Below are 23261 nucleotides of genomic sequence, written 5' to 3' on the forward strand. Positions count from 1 at the left end.
TTATCCTCCTCTACACTTGGCTCTTCCATTCCTTTCCCGGTAGATTTCTTCTCTTCCGCCGGTGGCAAGGAGGGCGATATATCACGGAAAGAAAAAAGGCGCAACAGGAAAGTGCGCGCCATGCATCCCCCCACCTCTGACATCTCGAGAACCCACACGTGTGAATGGTGACCGCGCGTGTGTCACCGGAGCTGCTTCGTGAATTTCGCACGATGGGTATTTTATTCAAGAGTGGTATTATATATATATATATTGAAATATGATACCGTTCGTCCATCAGGCAACGACATACCGGTAGGGTAGTAGGGACAGTAGTGAGACGGAAAAGACGGCGTAAAAATCCACTCCCCTCCTGGTCCGGCGCAAAAGATCCGGCCGCGGCGTGCGGCCACAAGAGCGAAGGCGAAGGCGGAGCACGATAGATGGTCGTTCACGACAAGCCATCCGGGAATTCCCTAAACACACGAGTAGGCGGAATCACACGTGGTAATTGGAGAGTGATAACTTATGACGTATGTTGCGGGCTACGATATTGGCCAGGGTGTTGGCTTCCATACGTATTCGTTGGGAGGTTCGGGTTAGGAAGTATTGGGAGGATTGCCGCTGGGCGGAGGTGTTGGCTGAGAGCTTTTAAGGTCAACTTGTGGACTGGGTGGTGGTGGGGAGACCTTGTAATTGATGTTGTTTTTGGGTAGGTGTTCTAGAATTGGTTACTGCTTTTGCAGTGGAATGGTGTCGTGTTGTTATCACTCTTTGAATCGATTGAATTTCCTGATGCCGTTCTTGAAACCAAGTATTGTGGAATGATAGTATGGGCAATTAGCTTTTATATCGTATATCGTACATCGACCGCTTCCTGATCTATCCAGAGTTCCAAACCTATTTAAAGTCTTTATAACTCCACCTCTCACTAACCTTCTTGGCATACTTCCTCCTCTCAATGACCCTAGCTCTACACTCGACTACCCCCCTCTCCCTCAAACTGCGGAACCTATCCCTGAGCAGACTCCCCTCGGGCTTCAACGTCCTGAGCGAATCCGCCAGCTCCTCGGGCAACTGAACTTCCAAGGGCGCCTTCCCCATCCCAACCTTCCCGAACCTGTGCTTGCGCATGAGTTTCGGGTTCTTCTCATTGTCCTCCACATCCGTGACATCCTTACTCTTGGCATGGGCGAGGGCGCCAGTCCGATAGGCGTCTTTGGTGTACTTTCGTAGGAGTGATAACTCCGCCGCCTGTTCTTTTGCCAGTTTTGCTCGAAGGGTGGATAGCTCCTGAGCCTTTTGGCGGCGTTGTTTATTGCGCTGAGCCTGTGTTTTGCGTTCTGGTTGTTTCCTCTTGATAAACGGTGCTTCCCCATCGCTGTTGCTGTCGCTCTCGCTTTCACTAACGGGCTCGGGTTCTGGTATTGCCGCTAGAGCTTGTATTCGCTCACGCTCCTTAACTTCTTCCAGGCGCTTCTTCTCATCTTCCACAGCCTTTTCGCCCTCCGTGCGGAGAAGCGCATCCCATTTTTCGAATTCCGGGTTGTAGCTTATTCCCGCTTCCGGGAGGCGCACAGCTGGAACTGGTTTTCCGGTTTGGGCAAGAGATACGGGTGGTTGCTTTAGTGTCTTCGGCTCCTTCACCACTGCCGGCGCTTCCAGGAAGGTTAGCCCCTTGGCTCGGTACTTTTCCGCAATATTTTCCTCCGGCGCTATGGGTGTCGCCCAAGGGTCGTAATCTATCTTTAACTCTGGAGCATCTTTGTCGCGGGAGTTGTAATGGGATGAGGGGTTTGTAGCAATGGAGCGGAGACGATCGAGGTCTTTGTAGGAAACGCCATTGCTGCGACGCTTTTTAATGGGGAGGATGCCGGTGCCACGAATTGTAGATGTGGCCGTGGGGTGGGCCCGCTTTCGCCCCTCTATTGCTGGAAGAGCACTACGGGATGATAGGATCTCGTCGGATTTGAGCTTTTTAGTGAATGACTTTGCGATAGCGATGTCGCCAGTGGTGTCCAGGGTAAAGAGCTGGTCGTTGGTCTTTTCCTTAACAACTCCACTATGCAATCCATTCAGTAGTTGTAAAAAAAAAGATACTAGATGGACCAGGATGGAGTGGGAGGTGGATTACCCTTGAATTATCTCTTCGCGGAGACTCTCGAGGCCGGCACTAACATCGGTGATATCGACATTCTTGCGCCAGGCTTTTTTACCTTTTCGGGAGGGTTGTCTGCTGGTCATTGTAGGTTGTAGAGAGTCGAATGTAGATGAGTTAAGATTGCTGGCTGAGTTCCGAATGTAGAAGAAAAGAAAGGATGAAATTTTGGCCTGGTGGGGTTACCCTGCTAGCCGGTCACATGATTCACAAAATTATTTCCCCTGGAGGTGCAATACTAGCACCGACAAGGCAACGTCTTTCTCTTGGAACATTGGTACCCGAAAGTCCCATAAGCCATGCCGTATTTCACACAGATCCGCCACTCATATCGGTATCACCAAAAACCAGAATAAACTCCGAGTAATGCTACATGATCTTGCCACTAATTAGCCATATGAATCTCTAAGGTACAACCCGACAACAAACTCCCGTTCCCCTCTGACCATCCCGATCATTGAAAGTCTAGCAAAATGTAAACTTGAAAATGTACAAAAATCAAACCAAATGCAGCAACAAGAGGCAAACTTCCAATTCCACCGAAGTCCACCTCCACCTGGCAGTTCCACAGGATATAACAAAAAGAGAAAAGTAGGAGCCGGTGATAATGGGTATAAGATTGGCAAATAAGCGCACGGTATTGAGTGATGCGGATTACTTTTTGAAAAAGTAAGAGTTGATACTCCCTTGCCCAGTCACAGGTCCTGCGTTTTTCTTTTTACTCTTTGGAGCAGTCTTGGGCTTCGGCTTAGGCTTTGGCGCAGGCTCCTCTTCTGAAAAGGATTCCCACGCAGGTTCAAACTTTGTGACTAAAGAAGTGTCAGTTTGTATGGAATAGCGGATAATAAAACATATACTTACCGAGATACCCATCCTCATCCTTAACTTGGATCTTTTTGTTGACCTTTCTCCTCCCGCGTCTTCTCCCGCCTTCGGTGACAGCGTTCACAACACTGCCAGTAGGGAGTTCGACAGGCTTGCTTTCTGGGGGCGTTTCAACTTCTTGAATTTCTTCCGCTTCTTCTTCCTCTTCCTCACTCACTTCTTCCTTTACTCTCCTTTTAGGCTTGGGTTTGATATCTGCCAACTGTTAGTACCTCCCAGACAATCAAGTTAGCAAGCGCAAAACATACCTTCATCATCATCACTCATCTCCATCATTTTAGTAAGTTCATCGTATTTCTCTCTTCTCTTTCTGGCATCTTCAGCAGCATCTCTAAGAAGAGTAAGTTCAGAATCACTCTCTTCTTCACTATCAAGATCCATTCTGACTGAGACTAAAATCACCAATTAGCATCCACCACGGCAATCGTAAAATGTGAGTATAACACACCTTCCTCAGTTTTAGGACTATGCGCGGTTGAAGAAGGATTGGATTCTGCCTTCTTGTTGGAAGCATTACTCCATGAAGTAAACAGATTAGAAGGTCCCTGTCTCTTCTGCGCAGCTTTAGTTGTCGATTGAGAACGCTTCATCTGAGCAGGAGCAGGCTTCTTCTCTATTTTGGTCTCAGGTTCATGTTTCGCCTTAGTCTTCGTATCCGGGTTCGACTTGGCTTCAGCTTTTTCCTTCGTTCCAGCCTTCTCATTGGCCTTCGACGCTGTCGGGATAGCCATGGCGTGCGGTCTAACTGGGGGTCTGATGGGTCTTGGGGCTTTCTATAACTTAGTTAGCACAAATCCCGTGCCAGCAACAGGGCTAAGAGGCTCACGATCGCCAGATGATTAACTATCATGCCGTAGACTCTCCCCGCAGCCTGTTCATCCTCGTAAACGAATTCCGAGCGAACCCTCTCAGAGCAAGCTGACAACACACACAAATCTCTAATCCTACTCGGTCCAAGACTATAAACATGAACGGTCTTGATATTTTCAATTTCGGCTTTAACTTCTGAAATCCCCTCACGTTAGCTACTTATTCGCTCCCCCAAACCATCATCAGGAAAAACAAAAAAAAGTCCAAGAAAACAAACCTTCGAGTCTCTCCTCACCAACCAACCTGACAATCTTCTGATACCTAAACTTCTCCTTATTTTCCCGCGGCGTAATCTCAAAGGGGCTCCCGCTCATATCCTCATCCTCGTCCTCATCACCCCCGGCCTCTTCAATGACCTTCAGCTCGCCGGTGATGATGTAGGTAGCATAGATACTCTCATTATTCTTCTTATGACACCTGTGAAACTCGTAGAGCATCTGCTTCGCGACGTTGACATGTATTTCGAGTTTGCGCGCTAGGATGCGGTAAGTGACCTTCGAATTTTCTGTATCGTTAGCACAACGCGCCCCGAAATTTAGTCGGAAAAGAAATAAAATTGAATAAGTAAACCTTACAATCTCATGTTCATCAAAGATGGAAGATTCCAGGTATTTCTTGAAGTTGCCCATTGTCAGTTCTTTAGTCTCGGGGGTCGAGGAAGTAAAGATGATAAAGGCGTTGTTGGCGGGTTAGTTGAAAGTTTGACGAGGTAAATTGAAATCTGAGTTGACGCGAGGGAGAATGCCAAGATATGGTTCACCGATTCTGAGCCTCTCAGGTGATGTCCTCACGCGTTGCGGGGCTACCGCGCCCCCCCCCCGACCACTCTCACTCGACTGAAATTTGATGGTGGAAATATACTACAGTAGAAACTCCGTTAATTCCAGCGTCGGGAGTGACTTGGGTGTGGAATTAAAGGGAACATGGAAAGAAGGGGGGATATTGGCATAGGAAACCCGTCTCAAGGGCCGAGTGATATCGTGTGACTGTGAGGCGGGTGAACCTACATATAGTTGCATGTATGGAGAATACATCGGGGGAGTACAATTCTGGATACCGCAATTAATAGCCAAAACCCCACACTAGTTTTAGTAGCGAAGTGTGACGTGGTGTTCCTTTGTGTAATAGATTCTTGGAGTCTGTACTTTCCGTATCCTCTCTATTTCCTAGAGTGTTTCTAACACCGTTAGAGCACCTATATTGATTGCTTTATCCTCCAAAGGCTTCCGAATTAGTTCCCGGGTTACTGTCAATCCCTCCTCCTTCAATTCCTCGTCTGAACCTAGCACCTGCGAGGCTGGTCTGCTGTGCTCCCTTCCCCTTCCTGGACAGCTATGTACCGTACTCACTCTCAGCATGATTGACCATGACAACCAATTCTTGATCAGCCAACTCTCTAGTAATCCATCACTCAGATTCCGAACCAAGGGGACTGTAATCAGGTATAGGATCTGTATGCGTAATTCGCTGAAATACCGTTCAAGTGACTGTGCTAGTCTCTCTATCTAGGTACTTGTTCTTTTTATTAACCTAGTTTTTTGTGCTACTTTTTTTCTAACAGAGAGTCTTCAGATAGAACCTCCATACACCAAATAGTGCAAATCTACGAGCCCAAGAGTTAGTGAAGTGTTGAACGCTCTGGTAGCGGTACACATCAGAGGTTCCACTGTATCATACCTATTCTACGTCTTGGAATAACAGGTAAATTATCCCAACCGCAAGAGCCAGAAAAGAGTCTTACGATAGTACTCGTACATCCCCACTTCAATATCGTCATGTAATACCAGTAATGAGTTCTAAACCCACATAAACTACCACATCGGTTCACATCTGAAAAAGCTAGCCTTTATCCATGACACCAGTATGATATTTGCCAAGTGGAAACCCAGGAACCCCTACCGCTCAACTAGGTCACCTCCATGCAGGTACCATAGACACAAATTCCCAATTTCTACGAAACCCACTCACAGCGAGCACTGCAAGATATCCCCACACACCCCCAAATCAGATTGATAGTGTTTCAACTCGCAGGGAAGGGGAAATATGATAATTATTATCATACGCATTTAAGTTTTCCTTGGGAGAGGTATTTGGCAGAGAAAAACGTACCTACCAAGGTGCCCACCAAAAACCCAACTCCGCAAAAAAAAAAAATTCCTACTCGCAATCATACTTGTACCATACTAAAACTTTCCTTTACAATCTACGTCGGTGCAATTCCACCACAGAATCACGATCTATGGCAAACTGAAAGGATCCCCCAATTATCACTCGATCGACAAGTCTTCAGAAGCATGTTCACACACAGTACCAGGGGCACGATACACTGCCGTACAGTGCAGTGCCGTGGCATTCCATAACCCCACCTGTAACATCTATTAAGAATGCATGTAGAACTTGGAAAGGGGGGAAGAAAAAATGGATGGAGGGGGGGATGTAAGAAGGTTAACCTAGCACTGTATCTTAGAAAATGCTTTACTATACTCTGGGGGGGGTTCCTTAACACCCGGAGGATAATGGATAGGCCAGCGATCCCAATTATCTGATCAATCTCTCACGTTGCCTGAAAGAAATCCCGTAGACTATTCCATTCTACAATGCCCCAAGAGTCAAACCACCAACCCCAACTCCTTGAACTTTCACCCAATTGCACAAGTGAGAATCAAGCTCCGGAGGGAACTTTCACCATCCCAGCGAACTCATACAGAATTGTGCTGTGATATTTTCAATTCCGACTCGCGACTTTCCATTTGTTATTAATACCGTATTACTGTGACTCACTCTTGGGACATCATATCATACCTCCAAAAGACCTCCAGTTTCCACAAGTTCTAGACCCAAACCAGCAGGGCAGCTGGCAAGGATCTCGCTACCGTAGTTTCCAATTTTCAGCGGCCCCACAATTGTCCAGAGGGAAAACTTGGGGTAAAAAGGCCTTCTCTGCCGGTGTTGTACAGTGCTGTACTGTACCTTACAGCTGCAATTTAAATTATCGTTTACTGTCGGACCTCTTCCGGGGTAGGCAGTTTTCTCGGTGTGAGTTTTGGCGGAGCGGTTACCGGTACGAGTACTCGAGTACCGGTAGTCTATCTGGGGGCATGGAAGGTATAATATAAAATAGGGTTACCTTCGTTCACGGGATTTTGCCCCTGGGAGGGTCACAACCAACGGGATGTGGGGAATAATTTGTTTTTTTTTTTCTATCAATCGGTCTGGAAAAGTAGGGGGAATTTATCGCCATTGCTTGCTCCTTGTCTTGATAATTCTTCTCTCTCGTTTCTGTGGTAGTGGGTTCTAGAGCCATTCTGAATACCACAATTCCATCGATGGATTTTCGTGACGAACACCGGTAAACAGTGTAGCATGATTGCGAATGTCTGTGTTGATCACCATGAGTCGTTCCACGCACCTCACAGTTATGGTATTAGCATTGTAGAATACTGTAAACCACCCTATAATGCGAACCCTGATCTTGGTCATCTACAATATGATACCATCCTGGACAACATGATGCATCTATCGCAAGCAATGAAGGAAATTCAGTGCCATCGCAACTCAGGGTATGCTCAAATATCAAGTCCGAATTCAATACAAAACCCTAGCATCAAGAAATAGCATAGAAACAGTACAGTACAACTCCAACACAGTGCCAACACAGAACAAAAAATCACTTACAAAGTTACATTTTCTATCCGACAGCACTATGTGCAAGACTATGCTCCAACTTACAACCATAACAGGAAAGGAAATATTCAAACATAGGAGATGAGTAGACGCTGGCACATTTTGATGATGAAAAAGTAAACTATTCACTGATAAATAAGCGAGAGGCGCAGAATGTAGCAGAGGTATCAGCGATAGCTAATATTGGTACACTTCAGCCATACTGTAAGAAGAAATAGGGAACGGGGGAAAAAGAAATGGTCACAGATATGTTGGTATAGTACGCTTAAAAGTTCATCAAGTCTATCAGACGTTAGCAGGTCATTAGACGCACAGGAAAGGGAACTTTATCTCACCTCTGCCAAACAGCGCCCTCTTCCCCCAGTCCATAGCGAGTAGCATTCTCGTTCGGAGGCTGACGCTCTGAGCGAAATAGACAGATCTGGAGATCCCGGTTAGCTACCCACCGGATATCCGAAAGCTGGCGCGGCATGAGGGCTTACCTCCAGAGATACACGAAAATCAGTCCCCCACCAATGGACAACCCATTGAGGTCGAATACAGCTGCATTTCCTATATAAGCCAGACTTCCAAAATGTTTATACTCAAAGCCCTTGTATACCGCCTCATCCAGGTCTCCGTCGGTAACATTGTTCACGGCCAATCCGGGGGCAGCTTGCGCCAACTTGTTGAATTTGCGTGCTAGGTACTGCCCCTGCTGGTGTGCCCGTTGAGCTGTAGCAGGCAAACTCGTAAGTTTGCTGTCAATCTGGCTTAGTAACTCTTTGAGCTCGTCAAAGTCTAAAGTTCCGGATTTATCCACATCGTACTGCTCGAACAAGCGGTCCAGTCGTCTAAGATGATCGGTAGCCTGAGGAAACTTCTTCCTGACTCTTGTGGCCACATTCCTCCACATTCCAAAGTCCAAGGCCAGCTTCTCCGGGTCCGCACCCTTCTCCCAAGCGATTTGCCTCAAAAAGTGTGTTATGTGACTAGCAATATTATTTTGGACAGTGGAGCAATCTCCAATAGCGTAGACGTCTCCTAGAGGTGTTCCAAGTAATCTGAGATGCGAGTCGGTCTCTAGTGCATGCTTATTACGTTGTAACTCAAGCTGGCTGGCGATGTGCTCAGCAAAGTCCGTCTGGGCAACGCCGGTTGACCACAGGCACATGCCGAACGGAAGTTCCTTGGTGATAACCTTTCCGCTCCCCTTTTCTTTCTGAGTGAATATAACCCTGTCATTTTCGATTCTTGAGACTCGGGCATTGGTCAAAACATCGACTTGATCACGGGCGAATCGCTCCTACACAAGCTATTAGCAATTATATCGCGAAATTCTTCTGAATAAAGTACCTCTGCATATCTCGACAATGCCTCGTCATATGTGTTCAGGATATGGCTACGGGATTGTACGACATGAACGGACACCTCGTTCCGGAGAATTTTCGGATACTGGACAGCGTCTAGATTAGTCCTGTTAGAGAGCTGCGTATCCGGGAGCGACATACCACGAGAGTGAGGTCTTCATTCAGCATATCGAAAAGTTCCGCCGCAAACTCCACTCCGGTAGGCCCGCCCCCGCAAATCACAAACGACAGCAATTTCCTCCGTTCCTCATCGGTAGTAGATGGCAAGCAGGCTCTCTCGAAGCACTCAATAACCTTCGACCTAATCTTCCTGGCATCCGCGACATTCTTTAAAAACTCCACATTCTCCAAGCCCTCGACTCCATGTGTCCGAGTTTTGGATCCTGTCTCCATCAGCACGGGGACCCCAATTCCTAGAAACTCCTTACGCTACTCACCGACACCAATGACTAGCTTATCGTAAGGCAAATAAAATCTCCTCACCTCCCCACTAGGCAGCGTCTGGGAAACCTCCACTAACTTTGCCGAGAAGTCCACCCCCTCCGCATTAGCTTTAAGAAAGTGACCCTTCACCCTACTCGTGATTCTCCGAATCGGCTCAACCAAGGACCTGAGCTCCAACGTTCCAACAGTAGCGCTCGGCAGCAAAGGTGTGTACAGAAAGTAATTGCTCGGCGAAACGACAGTGATATGGTAATTATCCGGATTTATATTCTTCAACAGAGAAACTGATCCCCAGCCGCATCCCAGAACAACCAACCTGGGCTTATCTCTCTGCTTGAGCATTTCTTCACCGTCTTCGTCGTCCACCTAAGTCAGCTCCCAGGTGTCAGCTTTTCCGTCATTTTATCATACCCGCTCACTCATGAAGGGCGGTGGATGGGCAAAACGGGATAATACCAACACCTCCGCAATTGGCAAATTCTTAGGACCGCCCCTCCTGGGATTCAACGCCAATTCTGATACTCCAATGTCGTACTTCTCCGCCTCCTCTTTATAAGTGCTAGCATCGTAAATGAAAAATGCGACAACCAATCCCGTCGCCGTCAACCCGGCAAACCCACAGAATGCCGAGGCTTTGTAGACAAATCTTACTACTTTACTGCGTTTAGGTGTTTTTGAGCCATTGGAGGGGGCTATCGTTGCCGATGCCCGGGAATGCGGTGTGGGTAGAGGGCTGCTCCGTGCGGGGATGGTTCTTAACGAGGCATTGGATAATGGGGATGGTGACGCGCGCCGGGTATTTAGTTTTTGAAGGGTGCGGAGGAGGGGCGATGGCTTGAAGATTTGGCGGGTAAGTGGGTTTGTGTGAAAACTCGAGAGGACTCTCTGCCGGAGCATGGCTATGTAGGTGTTGGGGGCTAGTGATCGGGGGTATGGCTAGCTAATTCAAGGCAGAGGATAAGAATGAATGAGCTCGGAGGATGGAAGCTGCTGGTGGATAGGCAAATCCGAGGCAGTGAGGGGGGGGGATTGGAAGAGGGGGTAGACGGGCGTGTGGAGAGCAAAGCAATAGTAAAAACGAAATGAAGGACGAGAGGGGTATGATACAGAGAGTTAGCTGAGGAATTGAATAGGGAGGGAAGGAGGGAAGGAGGGAGGTGGAGGCAAAAGGGCACAATTTCTCGAATTCTCTTCTCAGCTCAGCTTGTCTTGTAATCAACTTCTCACGCCTGATGCGGTGGTGAATAAACTTTTCTGTTGCCTGTAAATTCAACTCATAGCCTTGCAAGCAATATTATACTGTAATCAACGGTATGATATTCCTCCACTTATTCCCTCACCCTTCCCTACCTGTCTCCCTTCTACTATGCAGCTTCCCCCATATTATCTCCCTGCCGGCAACTCGAGAGAAAGACCGATGGACGCAGCCTCTGGAACGGTTTCAGGAGCTTAGTCCGATCTAATTGAAGTAGGGGTTGGGCAGTGATATACAACTTCAATTTCTCCAAAGTGCATGCTGTATCTAAAGCTATCACAGCAAGAGCCATAGTAGTGCTGCAGGAGGGGAGTACGAGTAACTTAGTGTCAAGTCTGGCTCTGCAATTCTAGAGTACGAGTAGGATACCGGTATCATATTGTGATGTCACTACTACCCCAATAATGGGTCTGTGAGAGTCAGATCTCCTATGCTCGAGTCGGTTAGGATCGCTCCAGATCCTCAGTCACATCCAGGAGCCGCAGCGTTGCCAAGAACCCGCCATCTAGAATCTATGATAGATCTATCTTGAAACTCGAACTTTCTAACCTCCAACCTTGCTTCATCTTCCTACATACGTACCTACAGTACTGGTACCCTATTCCTTTCGTCTCCCGCAAAGCAATAGCCACGAGCACGAATCTCAACCCTTCGACTCTAACCCCCCCTATAATACTAAATCTCATACATCCTCCTAGTCCACCAAAAGGCCACCTCTACCCACTAACCTCTCAAGATGAACGCCCCAGATCGGTAAAAACGCTTCTCTCTCCCATCTCCCCTCCTCTACTCGTTATAGGCAACAAGTACCCGAACACTGGACTTTGAATCTTCTGGGTGCACTGATGCGCGCAAATGATTGATTATCACATTTATTTAATCCTGTGTTCGGATACTTTTGTCCATAACGAGTACCTCACGTTCCAAAACAGTACTCACCAATGACTAACAACCGCCCCCATCCCCCACCTCCAGCTTTGAGCTCTTCCTCCTCGGCGACGGCGAGACCAAAGTCTCCATGGAGCAGGACACACGCCAGCCCAACGCGGCCATCTTCACCTTCAACAAGGAGGACCACACACTGGGCAACCTGCTGCGCGCCACGCTCCTTCACAACGAGCACGTCGTATTCTCTGCGTACAAGGTGCCGCACCCGCTCTTCCCGAAGTTCGAGCTGCGCGTACAGACGGACGAGGAGACGACGCCGAAGGAGGCGCTACTAGCGGCCTGCCAGAGCCTCATTGGCGACCTACAGATGCTCAGTCAGAAATTGACGCGGGAGTGGGAACTTAATAAGATTGCGAGGGATACTAGTTAGCTGGATGGGTAGGTGGTTGAGGGTATTGGGGGAGGATTTCAAAGAGGATTATTATTCTCCGGAATTTGATTCATGAAGAATCGCGGGCGGGGGGTTTGGATTATTGGCGGTGGTGTGGTTATTTGTGCCTATCGTGTACTGTACAGAATGGATGTTTATGAACATGGGGAGTAATATTCTTTTTTGATTACCGAGCCCGGCGGACAATATGGAGTCGGAATTTTTGGCGCACATGAAAGGGTGCGAACTGTCTGTGGTGCTATAACTTCAATCCCCTTTCACAAATAGATATTCTCCGGGCCCAGGTAAATAGGGCACAGCACCACCTGGACAGCATCAGGCAGTTACTCGAGTACCGTAGTTAGGGTTTTATGCGCCCAACCATGATAATTATAATAATATTATCATACTTCCACAGCATGAGTTCTTTCACAATGTCATAACATCACCACAACCGCTAGCACCATCAGTGATAACTTTCATATCTGATTTTCATATGCGAAAAAAGCGCATACAGACCAGTCAATGACCAACCAACCAACCAGCCAGCCAGTCCTACAAATATCATATCACATAAAACCCCCGGCACATCCCATTCCATCCCGTTCCATCCCATCCCTCCATGACTACATAGCATAACCAGCGTCGTAAGCACCAAACCACAGCAACGATCATGCTCCCCGAATCCCCCTCATCCAAGCAGACAAGCACATAACGAGCGGTACCCACCCCTGCGTTAAAAAACAATAATGTATATAATATAAAAAAGGAAAACCCCCCGAAAAACACGAGATATGAGCAATATGGAATGACAATATCACAAAATAGCACCCGCCCGCCTGCCCACCGTCCCCTTAATCAATTCAGCCGGCCAGCCAACCAGCTACCGGTACACCACAACAGGAACTTGAGAGAGAGAGGGGTTTCACGCACAGCACAGCACAGCACAGCATACCGAAACCCTACAGACGCCAAGCTAAGCAGAAAACAGAATATGAATAGTGGAGAGAAACTGGAATAAGGAAGAAGCTTAAGAGATATGGAAGAAAAAAAAAAAAGAGAGAAAGAAAAAACCTTGGCTACAACTTAACCAAACAGGAAAAGAACCAGGGAAAGACGTCCTGTGTGATGGGTACAAGGAATGCGAAGAAGAAAAGACAAAACAAGAGACTCCCATGTCCAGCTAATCTACAATATTCGAGCTATCTTATGATGGCCAAACCGGGAGCTGATACGCACACTTCCCACCTTGGTCACCATTGCTTCGTATTCAGACAAGACATTCATCATCTATCAGCAACACCACGAGCCCTCACGCACACCGAGCAGCGGATAAAGCAAACAGGACAAAACATTAAACAGCCATGACCACCCTCGAATGCTCTTCAGTTACGTTACTGAACCGGATCTGCGACCCTCCTACCCACCCCACCACGCCCGATATGGCCGCCACCAGTATTCCCCCCTCCGTTATAACGGCTGTTCTTTGATCTCTGTTGAGAATATCCCTTCTTATTGCCTGTGCTACGCCTCCCATCACGGCTCAACACTTCGATGGATGCGCCTCCAGGGAGGTGAACAGGAATAAACCTTTTACCCTCCCCGTTGATGAAATCCTTTTGCCCGAATGGATTGAATATGTCGGTGGTCTGAAGCTGCCATTTCGAGGGAGGCCGCTTACTGTAAGGCTTTGGCAAGTTGGCGGCCGGAATTTTCTTCGAATGATTCGCATAAATAGCGGGGACGATATGAGGGAGTTTAACTGTAGGTGTAGAGCCAAAGTCACGCTCAAAAAGCTCGTGGAAAAATTCCTCGTTATCCGGCTTGGTGAGAATGGATTCCTCATAGACATCATGGCAATTACTACTACCCTCTTCACCATCTGACTGGGGTGGAAGCGAGACCGTCGCAGGCCTCGAAACAACTCTCTCCGGGGATCCATCGTATAGGGGTTTAGTTGTCGAGAAATCCCTTGATGCGGGCCCCTTTGGTGGTTGAGCTTGGAGGTTTGCTGTCTGCTGGGGGGGTGAATGTTTCTGGGTCATGCCCAGAATCTTCTGCTGCACGGCCTCAAAAGCCTGGACCCCCGAAAATTGTGGTGATTTGGGATGATTCGTCCTATGATATCCATTCATGTGCAGGGTGGGTGATACCCTTCCGTGCGGATGTTGATAATGCCCGTGACCAGAAGGGGGTAGTTGCACAACCCGGGAATTTATATCCCCATGAACTGGGTGCTCAGCGGACATTGGAGGTGGCGGGGAGCCTGGTGGACTAAGCGCCTTGGCAGGAGAGTGAGAGGATTTAGATTGAGTTCCCAAATGTTGGGCAATGAGATTGCCAGCCGCTGCCGGGAAGAATCGAGAGGCAGGCCGAGTCGCTGCTGGCCCAGTCGGGACGTTGGGAGCAGGACCCGTGGGATGACTAGATTCTACCCTGGTGTCTTCCATGCTAGTGCCTATAGTTGTAGCCAACAGCCCTCCAGGCAGTTTCTCAGCGGAGCTCGATTGCTCTCCCTCCTGAGAGGTTTCGGTTTTAACAACGAATTTGGATTCGGGTTCATCTCCATTTGTCTTTCTCCATGTCTCAACCAGCTTCGGTGGAACTATACCTGGTTTTTTTACGCCAGTGGCTGCTTCCTCTGCTTGTCTGGCGAGGTAGGCTTCTCGATCTTTTCTCCGTTGCTCAGCTTCATCCTCCAGGATTTTGCCGGGTAGAGCGTTCCAACGGCTAACAGCTTGAGCCCTGTCATACTGAGATAATCCACCACGGGAGAGTCCCGGGGAGGTCGGTGGGCCTCTGCTATTACGCCTATCATCCCTGGGATTCTGTGGATAAGCAGACGTAGGCGGCGGTGGTCTTGTCGAAAACCCAGAATATCCGTTATCGAACGTCCCGTTTCCAACACCATTCATGCCTTGAAACTTGGGTTTTTCGATAGGTCCCCAAGGATTGGGACCAGAGCCCTGGCTATTCTGTTGCGCACCGCCCCAACTGGTATACCTGTCATTGCCCGGAGACACGTGTTTCCATGGTTGATCCTTAGAATCCCTTATGGCGGGTATTGCAAAGCTCCTGTTTGGAGACCGATTTTGCATGGTATTCAAAGAGCGCCGACTTTGAGGTTGAGTAGGAAGATAGCTACGAGGATGCTCATATCGGTCCGATACGGGTCTGGCTTCGGCAGCCTTACGAGCTGCTTCTTCCTCTGCAGCCTTTTTCTCCGCATTGACTCTCTCTTCCTCAGCCTTTCTATCAGCCTCAGCCTTTTCCTCAGCCAATCTCGCCTCTTCTGCCGCTCGTAACTCAGCTTCTTTCTTCTCAAGAGCCTTTTTCTCTAATTCATCTAGTTTAACCTGAAGTCTCTCTTTCTTAGCGGCTTCTTCCTTTTCTTCCTCTTCCTGTCTGCGCTTCCTCGCGAGTTCACGACCTTCCTTCATAATCCGTTCCTGCTGAGCAACTAGATCTTCCATGGGAGTCTCTGGTATGGCTGGCTTAATTGGAACGGCTGCCAGAGAAGGGACTTCAATGTTAGAAGCTTGGTTAGAATTCTCGAATTTGGCGGGCAAGCTAGTTTGGTTATGATCTTGATGTGCATCTGTCGAGAAATGGCTTATGGGGCTAGGCCTTAAGGGAAATCTCCCATCTTCGGGGGTTGGGGGTTGTTCAAGCCCAAATTTGCTAAAAGACGGCCTCCTTCCAGTGCTCCCGCTACCACCGCTAACGTTCGATGATGTCCTTCTACGCCTATACTCATCGGGCCTATGGTGCATCATACTGCTTCGCTGTTGTTGGAAAGCTGGTGAAGGCTCGGCTGGGGGGGGTGGCCCAGTAGGGCGTTGCAAGACTGACGGTTTATCGACATTTCCTTCGGCTCTGGCTCTGGGGCCTTTGTTTCTAGATTCCTGTACGGGCTCAAGTTGACCAGTTTCAGAATTGTACAATTCCCGCTCTCTAGGCCCTTGGTTGTGATTTCCATCGCGCCAGGAGCGACCATAAACGTCTGCAGAAACTTCCTTCATTCCATGAGGCTGCCCTGAGGAGTGATTTGCGATAGACTCCGTTCCATAGTTGGAACGGCGAGGGGGCTCCATATCTCTTGATTGAGACACATTAGAAGCCAGAGACTGAACGGGAGCGGGAGGAACTTTTGCCCATGGTGATGCTCGGACGATGGGAGGAGGCGCCTTCTCAACTGGCTTAGAACTAAGTCTCTCAGTAATCAAGGTTTTGGGGCGGACTTCTTCCTTAGCAGTCGCAGGCAAAGGTGTCTTTGGCGGTGAGGTATCGGCAACATCAAGTGGCGCCTGTTCGACTTTTGCAGGGGGAGTCGGAGATGGGGCAATCGTAGGTGGGGTTGGCTCAACTGGGGCTAGCTTAAGAGCGTCCCCCCATTTCTCGGGGACTTCCGGCACCCAATCGTCATCGTCATCGTCAATATCAGCCCATTTCGCACCTGTACCTTCGGGGCCAAGTCTAGATGCCATATGAATGCCGTATTCTTTTTTAAGCTCTTCATCCGTAACATCTTTGGCCGGAGGTGGGGGAATTGCTACACAGAGTTAGTTATGACGCTCAAGGAGCAGAATCACTGAAAACTCACGTTGGTTCTTGTTCCAAACAGGCTGCGCCTGTTCGTTACGCTTTATACCAGTAGATAGAGAAGACCCTAGACCGGGTCTAGACGACTGCGAGGTCCCACCGGTCTTGACAAGCTTAAGTTTAGATACTGTATGGCCGCGAGGGGCAGGTTGGTGCGAAAACGCTAAGTTGCCTGCGCACAACACAAAGGAAATCAGTTTAAAAATGCCCTCCACGTCGCGAGAGGTATAGACCTTTGGTATTAGAAAGAACGGAGCTTAGTGGGTTGGGGGCGGGTCCACTGGTAGATGTCTGTTCCTTAAGAAAAGCCTTGTTCAGAGAAACTGGTTTGAATGTGGGTTTTTTGAGCGATGATTTTCTATCCAGAGGTCTGGAACCATCTGTCTTTGTAGGAGAAACACTTCCGGGTCGAGAACCAGGCGCGCCGATTGACTCCGTATCTACCTTCAACCCGGAATCGGTGGGACTGGTTCCATTCATGTGACCCTGCCAAAAGAGAATCATTAATTTCCAACCACGGCGACATGCACAATCAAGGTGAGGTGGGCTTACAATCGCATCCGAGTCCGCACCAACAGTTCCACTGCTAATACCACCCACTGAAGATGTTCCAATAGAAGGTTTATTGTCATTTTGGTGCGCAAGCACGTTATCGTTAATAAGCGTTCCGCTCGGAGCGGCGATCGGGGTAGATTTTGTGTTTGCATCAGCGTCGGTCGTCGAGGTCTCGACAACCGACTCCACTAAAGACTTTTCAACATTGCTGAGAATGTTCGAATCTGCCATAACAGTAAGAGGACCTGTAGGCATCAGCTTTGCGCAATACGAATACGAAATCCTAGAAGGGGGATTTTCGTAATAAGATGATACTAGAGAAGTGCATGTAAAAAGTTCCGAAGCCATGTTAATAGGTATGATTTTGAAGAAAAAAAGCTCCAACCTATTCAAATAGCTTGGACAGAGTCGCCAAAGTAAGTAGGCGCTATCAAAATGGATGTGCCACGAAGGGCCGCAGTAACTCGAACTATAAAGGGTAGGGTGAATAGGAATTAGCTTGGGGAACGCAAGTTGTGAGGTGCGTTTGGAAGTTTGCAGGAGAGGAGCGGTTGGTCAAAGTGGAAGGGGAGGGGGGGAACACTTGTAGAGGTGGTGGTGGTTGGGATGGGGAGAGAGTGGCCGACACAGCAAACTAGGGTTCGGAGCTTAGAACTAGGGTCACAAACCTTAACTATGAATAGTACGTGTAGACAGGCAGCTGCGTGGAACTATTACGAACTCGCCGGTATTGAATGAGGTAGTGATCAAGGAAATAGGGAGGAGTTTGAGGGGTTGATATTCTATTCTCCAGGAGAGGGAAAAGAGGGGGTATTATCTATGAAAGGTAAAGGGAAGAAGAGGGAGAATAATAGGAGGGAGGAGGAGGGGGAGAGGAGGAGATGGTGGGGAAGGGGCTGAAAGTGAGGCGACGATGGGGAAATGCGGTGATGTCGCTTGGGCGAAGGCAGACGGAGGGCGATCCTTAGGCCGGAGACGGGCGCCAAGATATTTAGCCAGGTAGGAACCAACAGACACAGAGCCGTAACATCGATGGCGGTTGATGGACTGGTGGATACAGGGACGTCAGATTAGAGAATTCCAGGCTCCAACAAATTCTTCCGGCTCTAATGAGTATAGAATCTGCCTACCAAGCTTCTCCATCCCCCCACATCTATCTCTTCACCACCCCACAATCTACCATATCTACCGGTAACTCTTCCACACTGTTTTTGGCACCGATCTTTCACTTTTCCTCAATCGGGACCACTGTCGGAACACAGTACCAGTTGCACACTCCCTGTTTCGTTTCAACCGTAACTGGAACCAACTAACGGTCCCAGTTGTCTGAACTCTTCAAGAAATAATTTATACAAAATAATAACAATACGAAATCTCTTTAAGGTATAATCTATCCTTTCACAAAGGATAAACTAAAAAACTACTACGTCTTCCATTCTTGTTTTTATTTACCGGGACGCTCACAATAATAGTACCATGGATCCAACACTGGTCTAGAGCTCTCTTCGTATTCCACTAATACGTGCCCAAACTACCGTTTTTTAAGTACAAAAGTAATCGCCCCTGAGCCTACAAGTGGATATGTTCTTATATGCGCCCTCCAGCAATTAATGAGCATTGTTCTTGTGGTGGCCTAATACAAATGTTAGTGGAAACTCGAATGACATATTGGGTGTAATGAGCCATACGGAGATGGAAGTAGTATGCCTGGCCATATCCTATCTATAAAACCAAATTCATTAGTCCCAGCTTTCATGTATTTTATACCAGGGTTGAGCTTGCCGCAATGAGAAACCCGATGACATGAACAATAGCTTGATGATCGTATCCATTAGTCCATATACACCGCAGAGGATTGAGACAACGATCACATACGCATGCCGCTTGGGTTCTTCCCAAAATACCTGGCCTGGTATCTCTCGAATGGGCCCGTGGGCTTCACCTCCGGCGCCGGACCTATGAACGGAACACCTTAGTACGAGGAGAGAAAAAATATGGAAGAGCTCCACATGTGACTTTATACGCTCACTGTTCCATACCTCTTGGGAGCTTGCCGTAGAAATCTACAACACGGGCCATTCGGGAGGCATCCTTCGCAGCTCCGATCTATTCCGGATGCGAAAACCACCAGTCAATTGGACCATTCCAACATTCAACCGTTTAAAAGGGTGATCGGCCCCTGCAGGTATTCTCAAAGGACGATGATAGGATGGAAAGGGGATAGAGGGACTCTTACACCCTATATAGACCGAATAGTTAGATAGGTAAACCAGGAGACTCCCGAAAGCACCGGGAAGAGGGGTAAACTCACCGATGGCGAGGCAACCTTCGGAGGGATGAGAGTAGAGATTCCACGGCGGAAAGCAAGAGACATGGTGGATATCGCGGGGTATAAATCGATCAAGTGGAGTGTTATTGCTGAAGATGTTTATCGAAAAAAAGAATCCGGGTGCAGGACAAAAATGTAATGGGAGATCCAGGAACCAATGTTGATGGTGGTTAGGGTTCGCCGCTTAACCACACACGCCCAGACGGATCCCGGGAACCGCTTAGTAAGCGCCTACGAGCGCCTACCCATGAGCACAACTTCCTGGACCGTGCGCTTCCCAAAGAAACCCGCAAAGCTTATCGAACGTCACCATTTCCCAAGTGTCAAACCGTCCTTCCCTTACCAGAAAATACTCCCCCCTGCACCTCCGCTCAAGACGCGCGCCCCTAGCTGATACTTTCCAAAAGATGCCATTCTTCCCTGCATCGCGGATGGTTCTCACTAGGCAAGCTTTGCTCCCTGTGTCCGAGTCGACCCTTTTTCTCCGTTCCAAGGGAACTACCGGTTCTCCCCCGCCGGAGAGCCCAAACAAGTCTGTGGCCACCACAACTCCCGCAGCAAACTCTGCAGTGGCATTCCCAAAAACCGGGTCGGAGGTACCCAGTGACTTCGCCACTAGGTGAGAAATGGCACAGCCCCCTCTTCTCGGTTGTGCCGTCGCAATTTTGCTAATTGATGACACGGTCACACATAGCGCATACTCCCCTATCAACGTCTTCCCCGCGCAGCGGAGCGAAAATGATGCGCTCGATGCTGCATCAATTTCTGGCGCTCCACTCGATCTGCAGGCAAGGATTGTAAAGATTTATAAACCTTCGAAGCCAGCCACCCAGTCTGGATATTGGAATGGAAGGCAATGGATGATGGACTGGGACGTCCTCCCTAAAGGTAGTGCCAGAAACCTGCAATCAATCAGCACGACTTGAGCGCTGACAGGGTTTTAGGCCATAGATGGGAGAACCCCCTGATGGGATGGCAGTCTAGCGGTGATTTCATGCAAGGAACACACATTTTCTTCAAGTCTAAAGAGGATGCTATTTCATTTGCTGAAAAACAAGGTACCCGGACTATGTGGAAATTTTCTGGACGTTCCACTGATGGGCTCATAGGTTATAAATGGTTCGTGAAGGAGCCCAATGAAAGGGCCTTTAGGGCTAAATCTTATTCTGCAAATTTCTTCGTATGTGTCGCTGCCCCCGCCCTTCTGACCACTGCTAATGGCGGGGCCTAGCATTCTCCTAAGAACCTCAAGATAATCCGAACCAAATAAATGTGACCTGTGGTTCATTTATCCACTAAAGCGCATCACCGTTGCTCAACATAGGGGTAATAGGCGGCCAGATTTGTATATAACCAATTTCTTGGTAGCAACTTAACTGTGTCTATTTGCTTCGTTGGTAGTCATGCGTTTGGCACTTAGAACTTCTTATATTTTTGAGAGTGGGGGTCATAAGATATGTGTTTTTGCATTGTTCATCTCAATACCGTGTAGGTACTTGTGTCACAAGGAAAATTTGCTTAGCTCGGAAGGCAGGGGGGAAATGATATTCAGATACAGAATACGGAGGATGGGCGTGGACTTCTACGACGACCCTAACATCAGACATAGCATAGGCCGGACCACTACTCAACAGGCGCCCACGGTCTGATCTAACTTCCAAAATACCTCTCGTCAATCCACCTTCTCTCAAATCCCTCCTGGATTTTCCCTACAATGATCTTTAGTTTTGGAAACACTTTCGTCAACCTCCTCAGCCCACCAAGACCAGCAAGATAAGTAACGAAGACAATCCTCTCCTCCTCAACGCCGTGATCCTTCAGCACTGTCATAGCCATCAAGGCCCCGGCCCCGGTCGCAACTTGCGGATCAAGTACTAGAACACTATCCTTGGCCAAACTCGAAGGCAGGTTCTGGTAATGCAACTCAGGCTCTCCAGTCCGAGCATTGGACTGGATAAGTAGTCTCCCAATCCTAGCGTCAGGAACCACCCTCTTGAGCCCAACTTCAAGAGTGCCTCCTGAGCGCAAGATAACGACAGCACTAACGTCTTTAGACAACTCCAATCCCGCATAGCTAATCCCCTGTGGGGTTTCGACCTCTTTAGACTTGAAAGCCAGATGATCTGACCCACGCTCGACCAGCAACGTTGCCAGGCGGTCGAAATAGAAGACGAAATCCTCGCGCGTGGTCTCTTCATCATGCAGGATTGTGTGCATCGCTCGGAGCTGTGGGGTGTCCTTTAGGACTTTGACGTTTGCCGGGAGGGGTTCGTCGGCATCGTGGCCTTGGCCGAGGGCCTGGAGGGTTTTGATGTGTTCGTTGGATTTGGTGAGGAGCGCTCTTTGGATGTGCTTCGTTATCATGTCTAGTTGGGGTTAGATTGGTCCATGGGCTGGGGAAGAGTGGTGGTGGACCTATTGCGATAGAGTTTTCGATCCCACGGGGGACCATGATGTCTATCTCTTCATTAATGGTGTGGTTTACTGGGGGCCATGCGCGAGCACTCACCCGCATTTCTCTTCTGCGGTTCGACATATAATTCGAAGTTTGGTTTAACGAAGGTTGTCCATTGCTTAATTGCCCCATGGATGCTAGTAGCGTTAGTTAGCCTATTCACGTGTCAACAGAAGGGCATTGGGAGATCTACTCTCTGCCACGGTACTTGATGTCTCGGGCCACTGCAGCAGTTTGCCTTTAGTAACTGTTATACTTTCATCGTAAACGGGGATGCCTAGAACCCACGTCTCCTAGCAAGGCAAACGTCTGCGTCCGTGTCGACAAATATCTTCATGTCCAACAATTCCAACACCCGAGGATCGTAAAGAGCAAAGATACCCTCTAAAATCAAGACATGGCAAGAGTAGATTGTCGTCGTCTGCTCAGCTCTCTGATGTTTTTCAAACGAATAGACCTAAAGTATTTCCAAAGCTCTCGCTTTAGTCCTACCTCCTACCGTGATACCTTGCCTATCTACATGCAGGACAAAAAGGATAACGTACGGGGATCTCCGCTTTTCTCCTGTTTGCTGTTCAGTTGGATGTGTTTTTGAGATTTGTATATTTTACAGGAAGAACGGGAGAGGGAAAAAACGCACCCCTGCTTTAGGTCCCCAAGCCTTTCTACCAATATGTCGAAATCAATAGAGTTTGGGGAGTCGAAGTCGTATTCATTCCTAAATGCCTGTGCGGATTGTTCCGGGTTCAGGGGCTTGTAGAAAGAGTCCTGTTGTAATCCCACATATCCTTAAAATCACGAACACTCTCTCTTATCCTTTCTCTGTAAATTGTAGGGAGATTTAAAAGTCCCCACTTCAGAGTAGGACGGGGTGATTTGTTGGAAAATATATTTACCATTGATAGAATAACCACCCATGGTAAGTTCAGAGCACTCACGATACGAACTGCAAGGGAGGTTTTCCCTGAACCGCTAGAGCCAGCAATACCAATAATCTATAGTTTGTTACAATGGTGGTTAGCTCATATATATGTATATTCCTCCATTGTGCTTAAGTAGTGTCTTAGACGGAAGGACTTTATACACACATGAGTATTTGCCCATGGGGGGTTATAATGAACGACCATGATGCGGGCTCACTTTGCAAACTCACCCCTTCCTCCAATTCGACGGGTTTGTGCAGAATGTGGGGGGGGGGGGCAGAGAGAAAAAGTCGACAAACGACCTGCTACGGGGGGATAATGAAAAGTAACAAAGTAATAAACGAACGTTATGATTGCTGTACTCTCCCGCGGGTGGTGTGGATATACGGTAGAGGAACTTTGCCTCTCCCCTTCCCTTTGTCTCTATCTCTCCCTAATTGCTTGCAGTCCTGCAG

The 23261-nt window shown here is 48.3% G+C and overlaps 8 protein-coding genes; 2 read left to right on the forward strand and 6 right to left on the reverse strand.

Moving 5' to 3' along the window:
* Positions 1 to 794: 794 nt before the first annotated feature.
* GSTUM_00002951001 (uncharacterized protein) lies at positions 795 to 2223 on the reverse strand (the record flags this gene model as incomplete). XM_002836510.2 has 2 exons in its annotated part: positions 795 to 2041; positions 2114 to 2223. 2 exons carry the CDS (start codon positions 2221 to 2223, stop codon positions 880 to 882), a joined length of 1272 nt encoding a protein of 423 aa, XP_002836556.1. The 3' UTR covers positions 795 to 879.
* A 285-nt stretch (positions 2224 to 2508) lies between these two features.
* On the reverse strand, positions 2509 to 4547 carry GSTUM_00002952001 (uncharacterized protein). XM_002836511.2 has 7 exons: positions 4468 to 4547; positions 4110 to 4397; positions 3849 to 4027; positions 3471 to 3795; positions 3271 to 3414; positions 2999 to 3217; positions 2509 to 2946 (listed from the first exon to the last, which is right to left on the reverse strand). The coding sequence occupies exons 2-7, from the start codon at positions 4327 to 4329 to the stop codon at positions 2792 to 2794; spliced, it is 1242 nt and encodes a 413-aa protein (XP_002836557.1). The 5' UTR covers positions 4330 to 4397; positions 4468 to 4547; the 3' UTR covers positions 2509 to 2791.
* A 3332-nt stretch (positions 4548 to 7879) lies between these two features.
* Positions 7880 to 10551, reverse strand: GSTUM_00002953001 (uncharacterized protein; the record flags this gene model as incomplete). XM_002836512.2 has 6 exons in its annotated part: positions 9826 to 10551; positions 9363 to 9735; positions 9067 to 9308; positions 8912 to 9010; positions 8059 to 8861; positions 7880 to 7997 (listed from the first exon to the last, which is right to left on the reverse strand). Exons 1-6 carry the CDS (start codon positions 10264 to 10266, stop codon positions 7880 to 7882), a joined length of 2076 nt encoding a protein of 691 aa, XP_002836558.1. The 5' UTR covers positions 10267 to 10551.
* Positions 10552 to 11094: 543 nt separating this feature from the next.
* GSTUM_00002954001 (uncharacterized protein) lies at positions 11095 to 12127 on the forward strand. XM_002836513.2 has 2 exons: positions 11095 to 11377; positions 11600 to 12127. Exons 1-2 carry the CDS (start codon positions 11361 to 11363, stop codon positions 11940 to 11942), a joined length of 360 nt encoding a protein of 119 aa, XP_002836559.1. The 5' UTR covers positions 11095 to 11360; the 3' UTR covers positions 11943 to 12127.
* Positions 12128 to 12415: 288 nt separating this feature from the next.
* Positions 12416 to 17931, reverse strand: GSTUM_00002955001 (uncharacterized protein). XM_002836514.2 has 5 exons: positions 17768 to 17931; positions 17097 to 17568; positions 16778 to 17030; positions 16546 to 16716; positions 12416 to 16494 (listed from the first exon to the last, which is right to left on the reverse strand). Exons 2-5 carry the CDS (start codon positions 17445 to 17447, stop codon positions 13337 to 13339), a joined length of 3933 nt encoding a protein of 1310 aa, XP_002836560.1. The 5' UTR covers positions 17448 to 17568; positions 17768 to 17931; the 3' UTR covers positions 12416 to 13336.
* A 656-nt stretch (positions 17932 to 18587) lies between these two features.
* GSTUM_00002957001 (uncharacterized protein) lies at positions 18588 to 19577 on the reverse strand. XM_002836515.2 has 6 exons: positions 19407 to 19577; positions 19139 to 19205; positions 18975 to 19055; positions 18867 to 18913; positions 18788 to 18817; positions 18588 to 18732 (listed from the first exon to the last, which is right to left on the reverse strand). Exons 1-6 carry the CDS (start codon positions 19471 to 19473, stop codon positions 18707 to 18709), a joined length of 318 nt encoding a protein of 105 aa, XP_002836561.1. The 5' UTR covers positions 19474 to 19577; the 3' UTR covers positions 18588 to 18706.
* Positions 19578 to 19716: 139 nt separating this feature from the next.
* GSTUM_00002958001 (uncharacterized protein) lies at positions 19717 to 21048 on the forward strand. XM_002836516.2 has 5 exons: positions 19717 to 20047; positions 20123 to 20316; positions 20373 to 20486; positions 20538 to 20608; positions 20660 to 21048. The coding sequence occupies exons 1-5, from the start codon at positions 19836 to 19838 to the stop codon at positions 20696 to 20698; spliced, it is 630 nt and encodes a 209-aa protein (XP_002836562.1). The 5' UTR covers positions 19717 to 19835; the 3' UTR covers positions 20699 to 21048.
* A 30-nt stretch (positions 21049 to 21078) lies between these two features.
* Positions 21079 to 23260, reverse strand: GSTUM_00002959001 (uncharacterized protein; the record flags this gene model as incomplete). XM_002836517.2 has 7 exons in its annotated part: positions 22972 to 23260; positions 22780 to 22878; positions 22520 to 22651; positions 22168 to 22340; positions 21938 to 22038; positions 21844 to 21885; positions 21079 to 21794 (listed from the first exon to the last, which is right to left on the reverse strand). The coding sequence occupies exons 1-7, from the start codon at positions 23008 to 23010 to the stop codon at positions 21079 to 21081; spliced, it is 1302 nt and encodes a 433-aa protein (XP_002836563.1). The 5' UTR covers positions 23011 to 23260.
* Between the last annotated feature and the right edge of the window lies 1 nt (position 23261).

Source organism: Tuber melanosporum, assembly GCF_000151645.1.
Source record: "Tuber melanosporum whole genome shotgun sequence assembly, scaffold_149, strain Mel28".
Classification (NCBI taxonomy): Eukaryota; Fungi; Ascomycota; class Pezizomycetes; order Pezizales; family Tuberaceae; genus Tuber; species Tuber melanosporum.

Excerpts from the sequence above, each read along its gene's own strand:
- GSTUM_00002952001 (XM_002836511.2), bottom strand. The coding sequence starts at position 4,329 with ATGCTCTACGAGTTTCACAGGTGTCATAAGAAGAATAATGAGAGTATC. Across the intron at positions 3,796-3,848 it reads TAGTTAATCATCTGGCGATC|AAAGCCCCAAGACCCATCAG; the intron begins GTGAGCCTCTTA and ends ACTAAGTTATAG. Across the intron at positions 2,947-2,998 it reads GGATGAGGATGGGTATCTCG|TCACAAAGTTTGAACCTGCG; the intron begins GTAAGTATATGT and ends ACACTTCTTTAG.
- GSTUM_00002955001 (XM_002836514.2), bottom strand. The coding sequence starts at position 17,447 with ATGGCTTCGGAACTTTTTACATGCACTTCTCTAGTATCATCTTATTAC. Across the intron at positions 17,031-17,096 it reads GTGCGGACTCGGATGCGATT|GGTCACATGAATGGAACCAG; the intron begins GTAAGCCCACCT and ends CTCTTTTGGCAG. Across the intron at positions 16,495-16,545 it reads TGTTTGGAACAAGAACCAAC|CAATTCCCCCACCTCCGGCC; the intron begins GTGAGTTTTCAG and ends AACTCTGTGTAG.
- GSTUM_00002957001 (XM_002836515.2), bottom strand. The coding sequence starts at position 19,473 with ATGTCTCTTGCTTTCCGCCGTGGAATCTCTACTCTCATCCCTCCGAAG. Across the intron at positions 18,914-18,974 it reads GAAGAACCCAAGCGGCATGC|CTATTGTTCATGTCATCGGG; the intron begins GTATGTGATCGT and ends ACGATCATCAAG. Across the intron at positions 18,733-18,787 it reads GGCATACTACTTCCATCTCC|GCCACCACAAGAACAATGCT; the intron begins GTATGGCTCATT and ends CATTTGTATTAG.
- GSTUM_00002958001 (XM_002836516.2), top strand. The coding sequence starts at position 19,836 with ATGCCATTCTTCCCTGCATCGCGGATGGTTCTCACTAGGCAAGCTTTG. Across the intron at positions 20,048-20,122 it reads CCCAGTGACTTCGCCACTAG|CGCATACTCCCCTATCAACG; the intron begins GTGAGAAATGGC and ends GGTCACACATAG. Across the intron at positions 20,487-20,537 it reads TTCATTTGCTGAAAAACAAG|GTTATAAATGGTTCGTGAAG; the intron begins GTACCCGGACTA and ends ATGGGCTCATAG.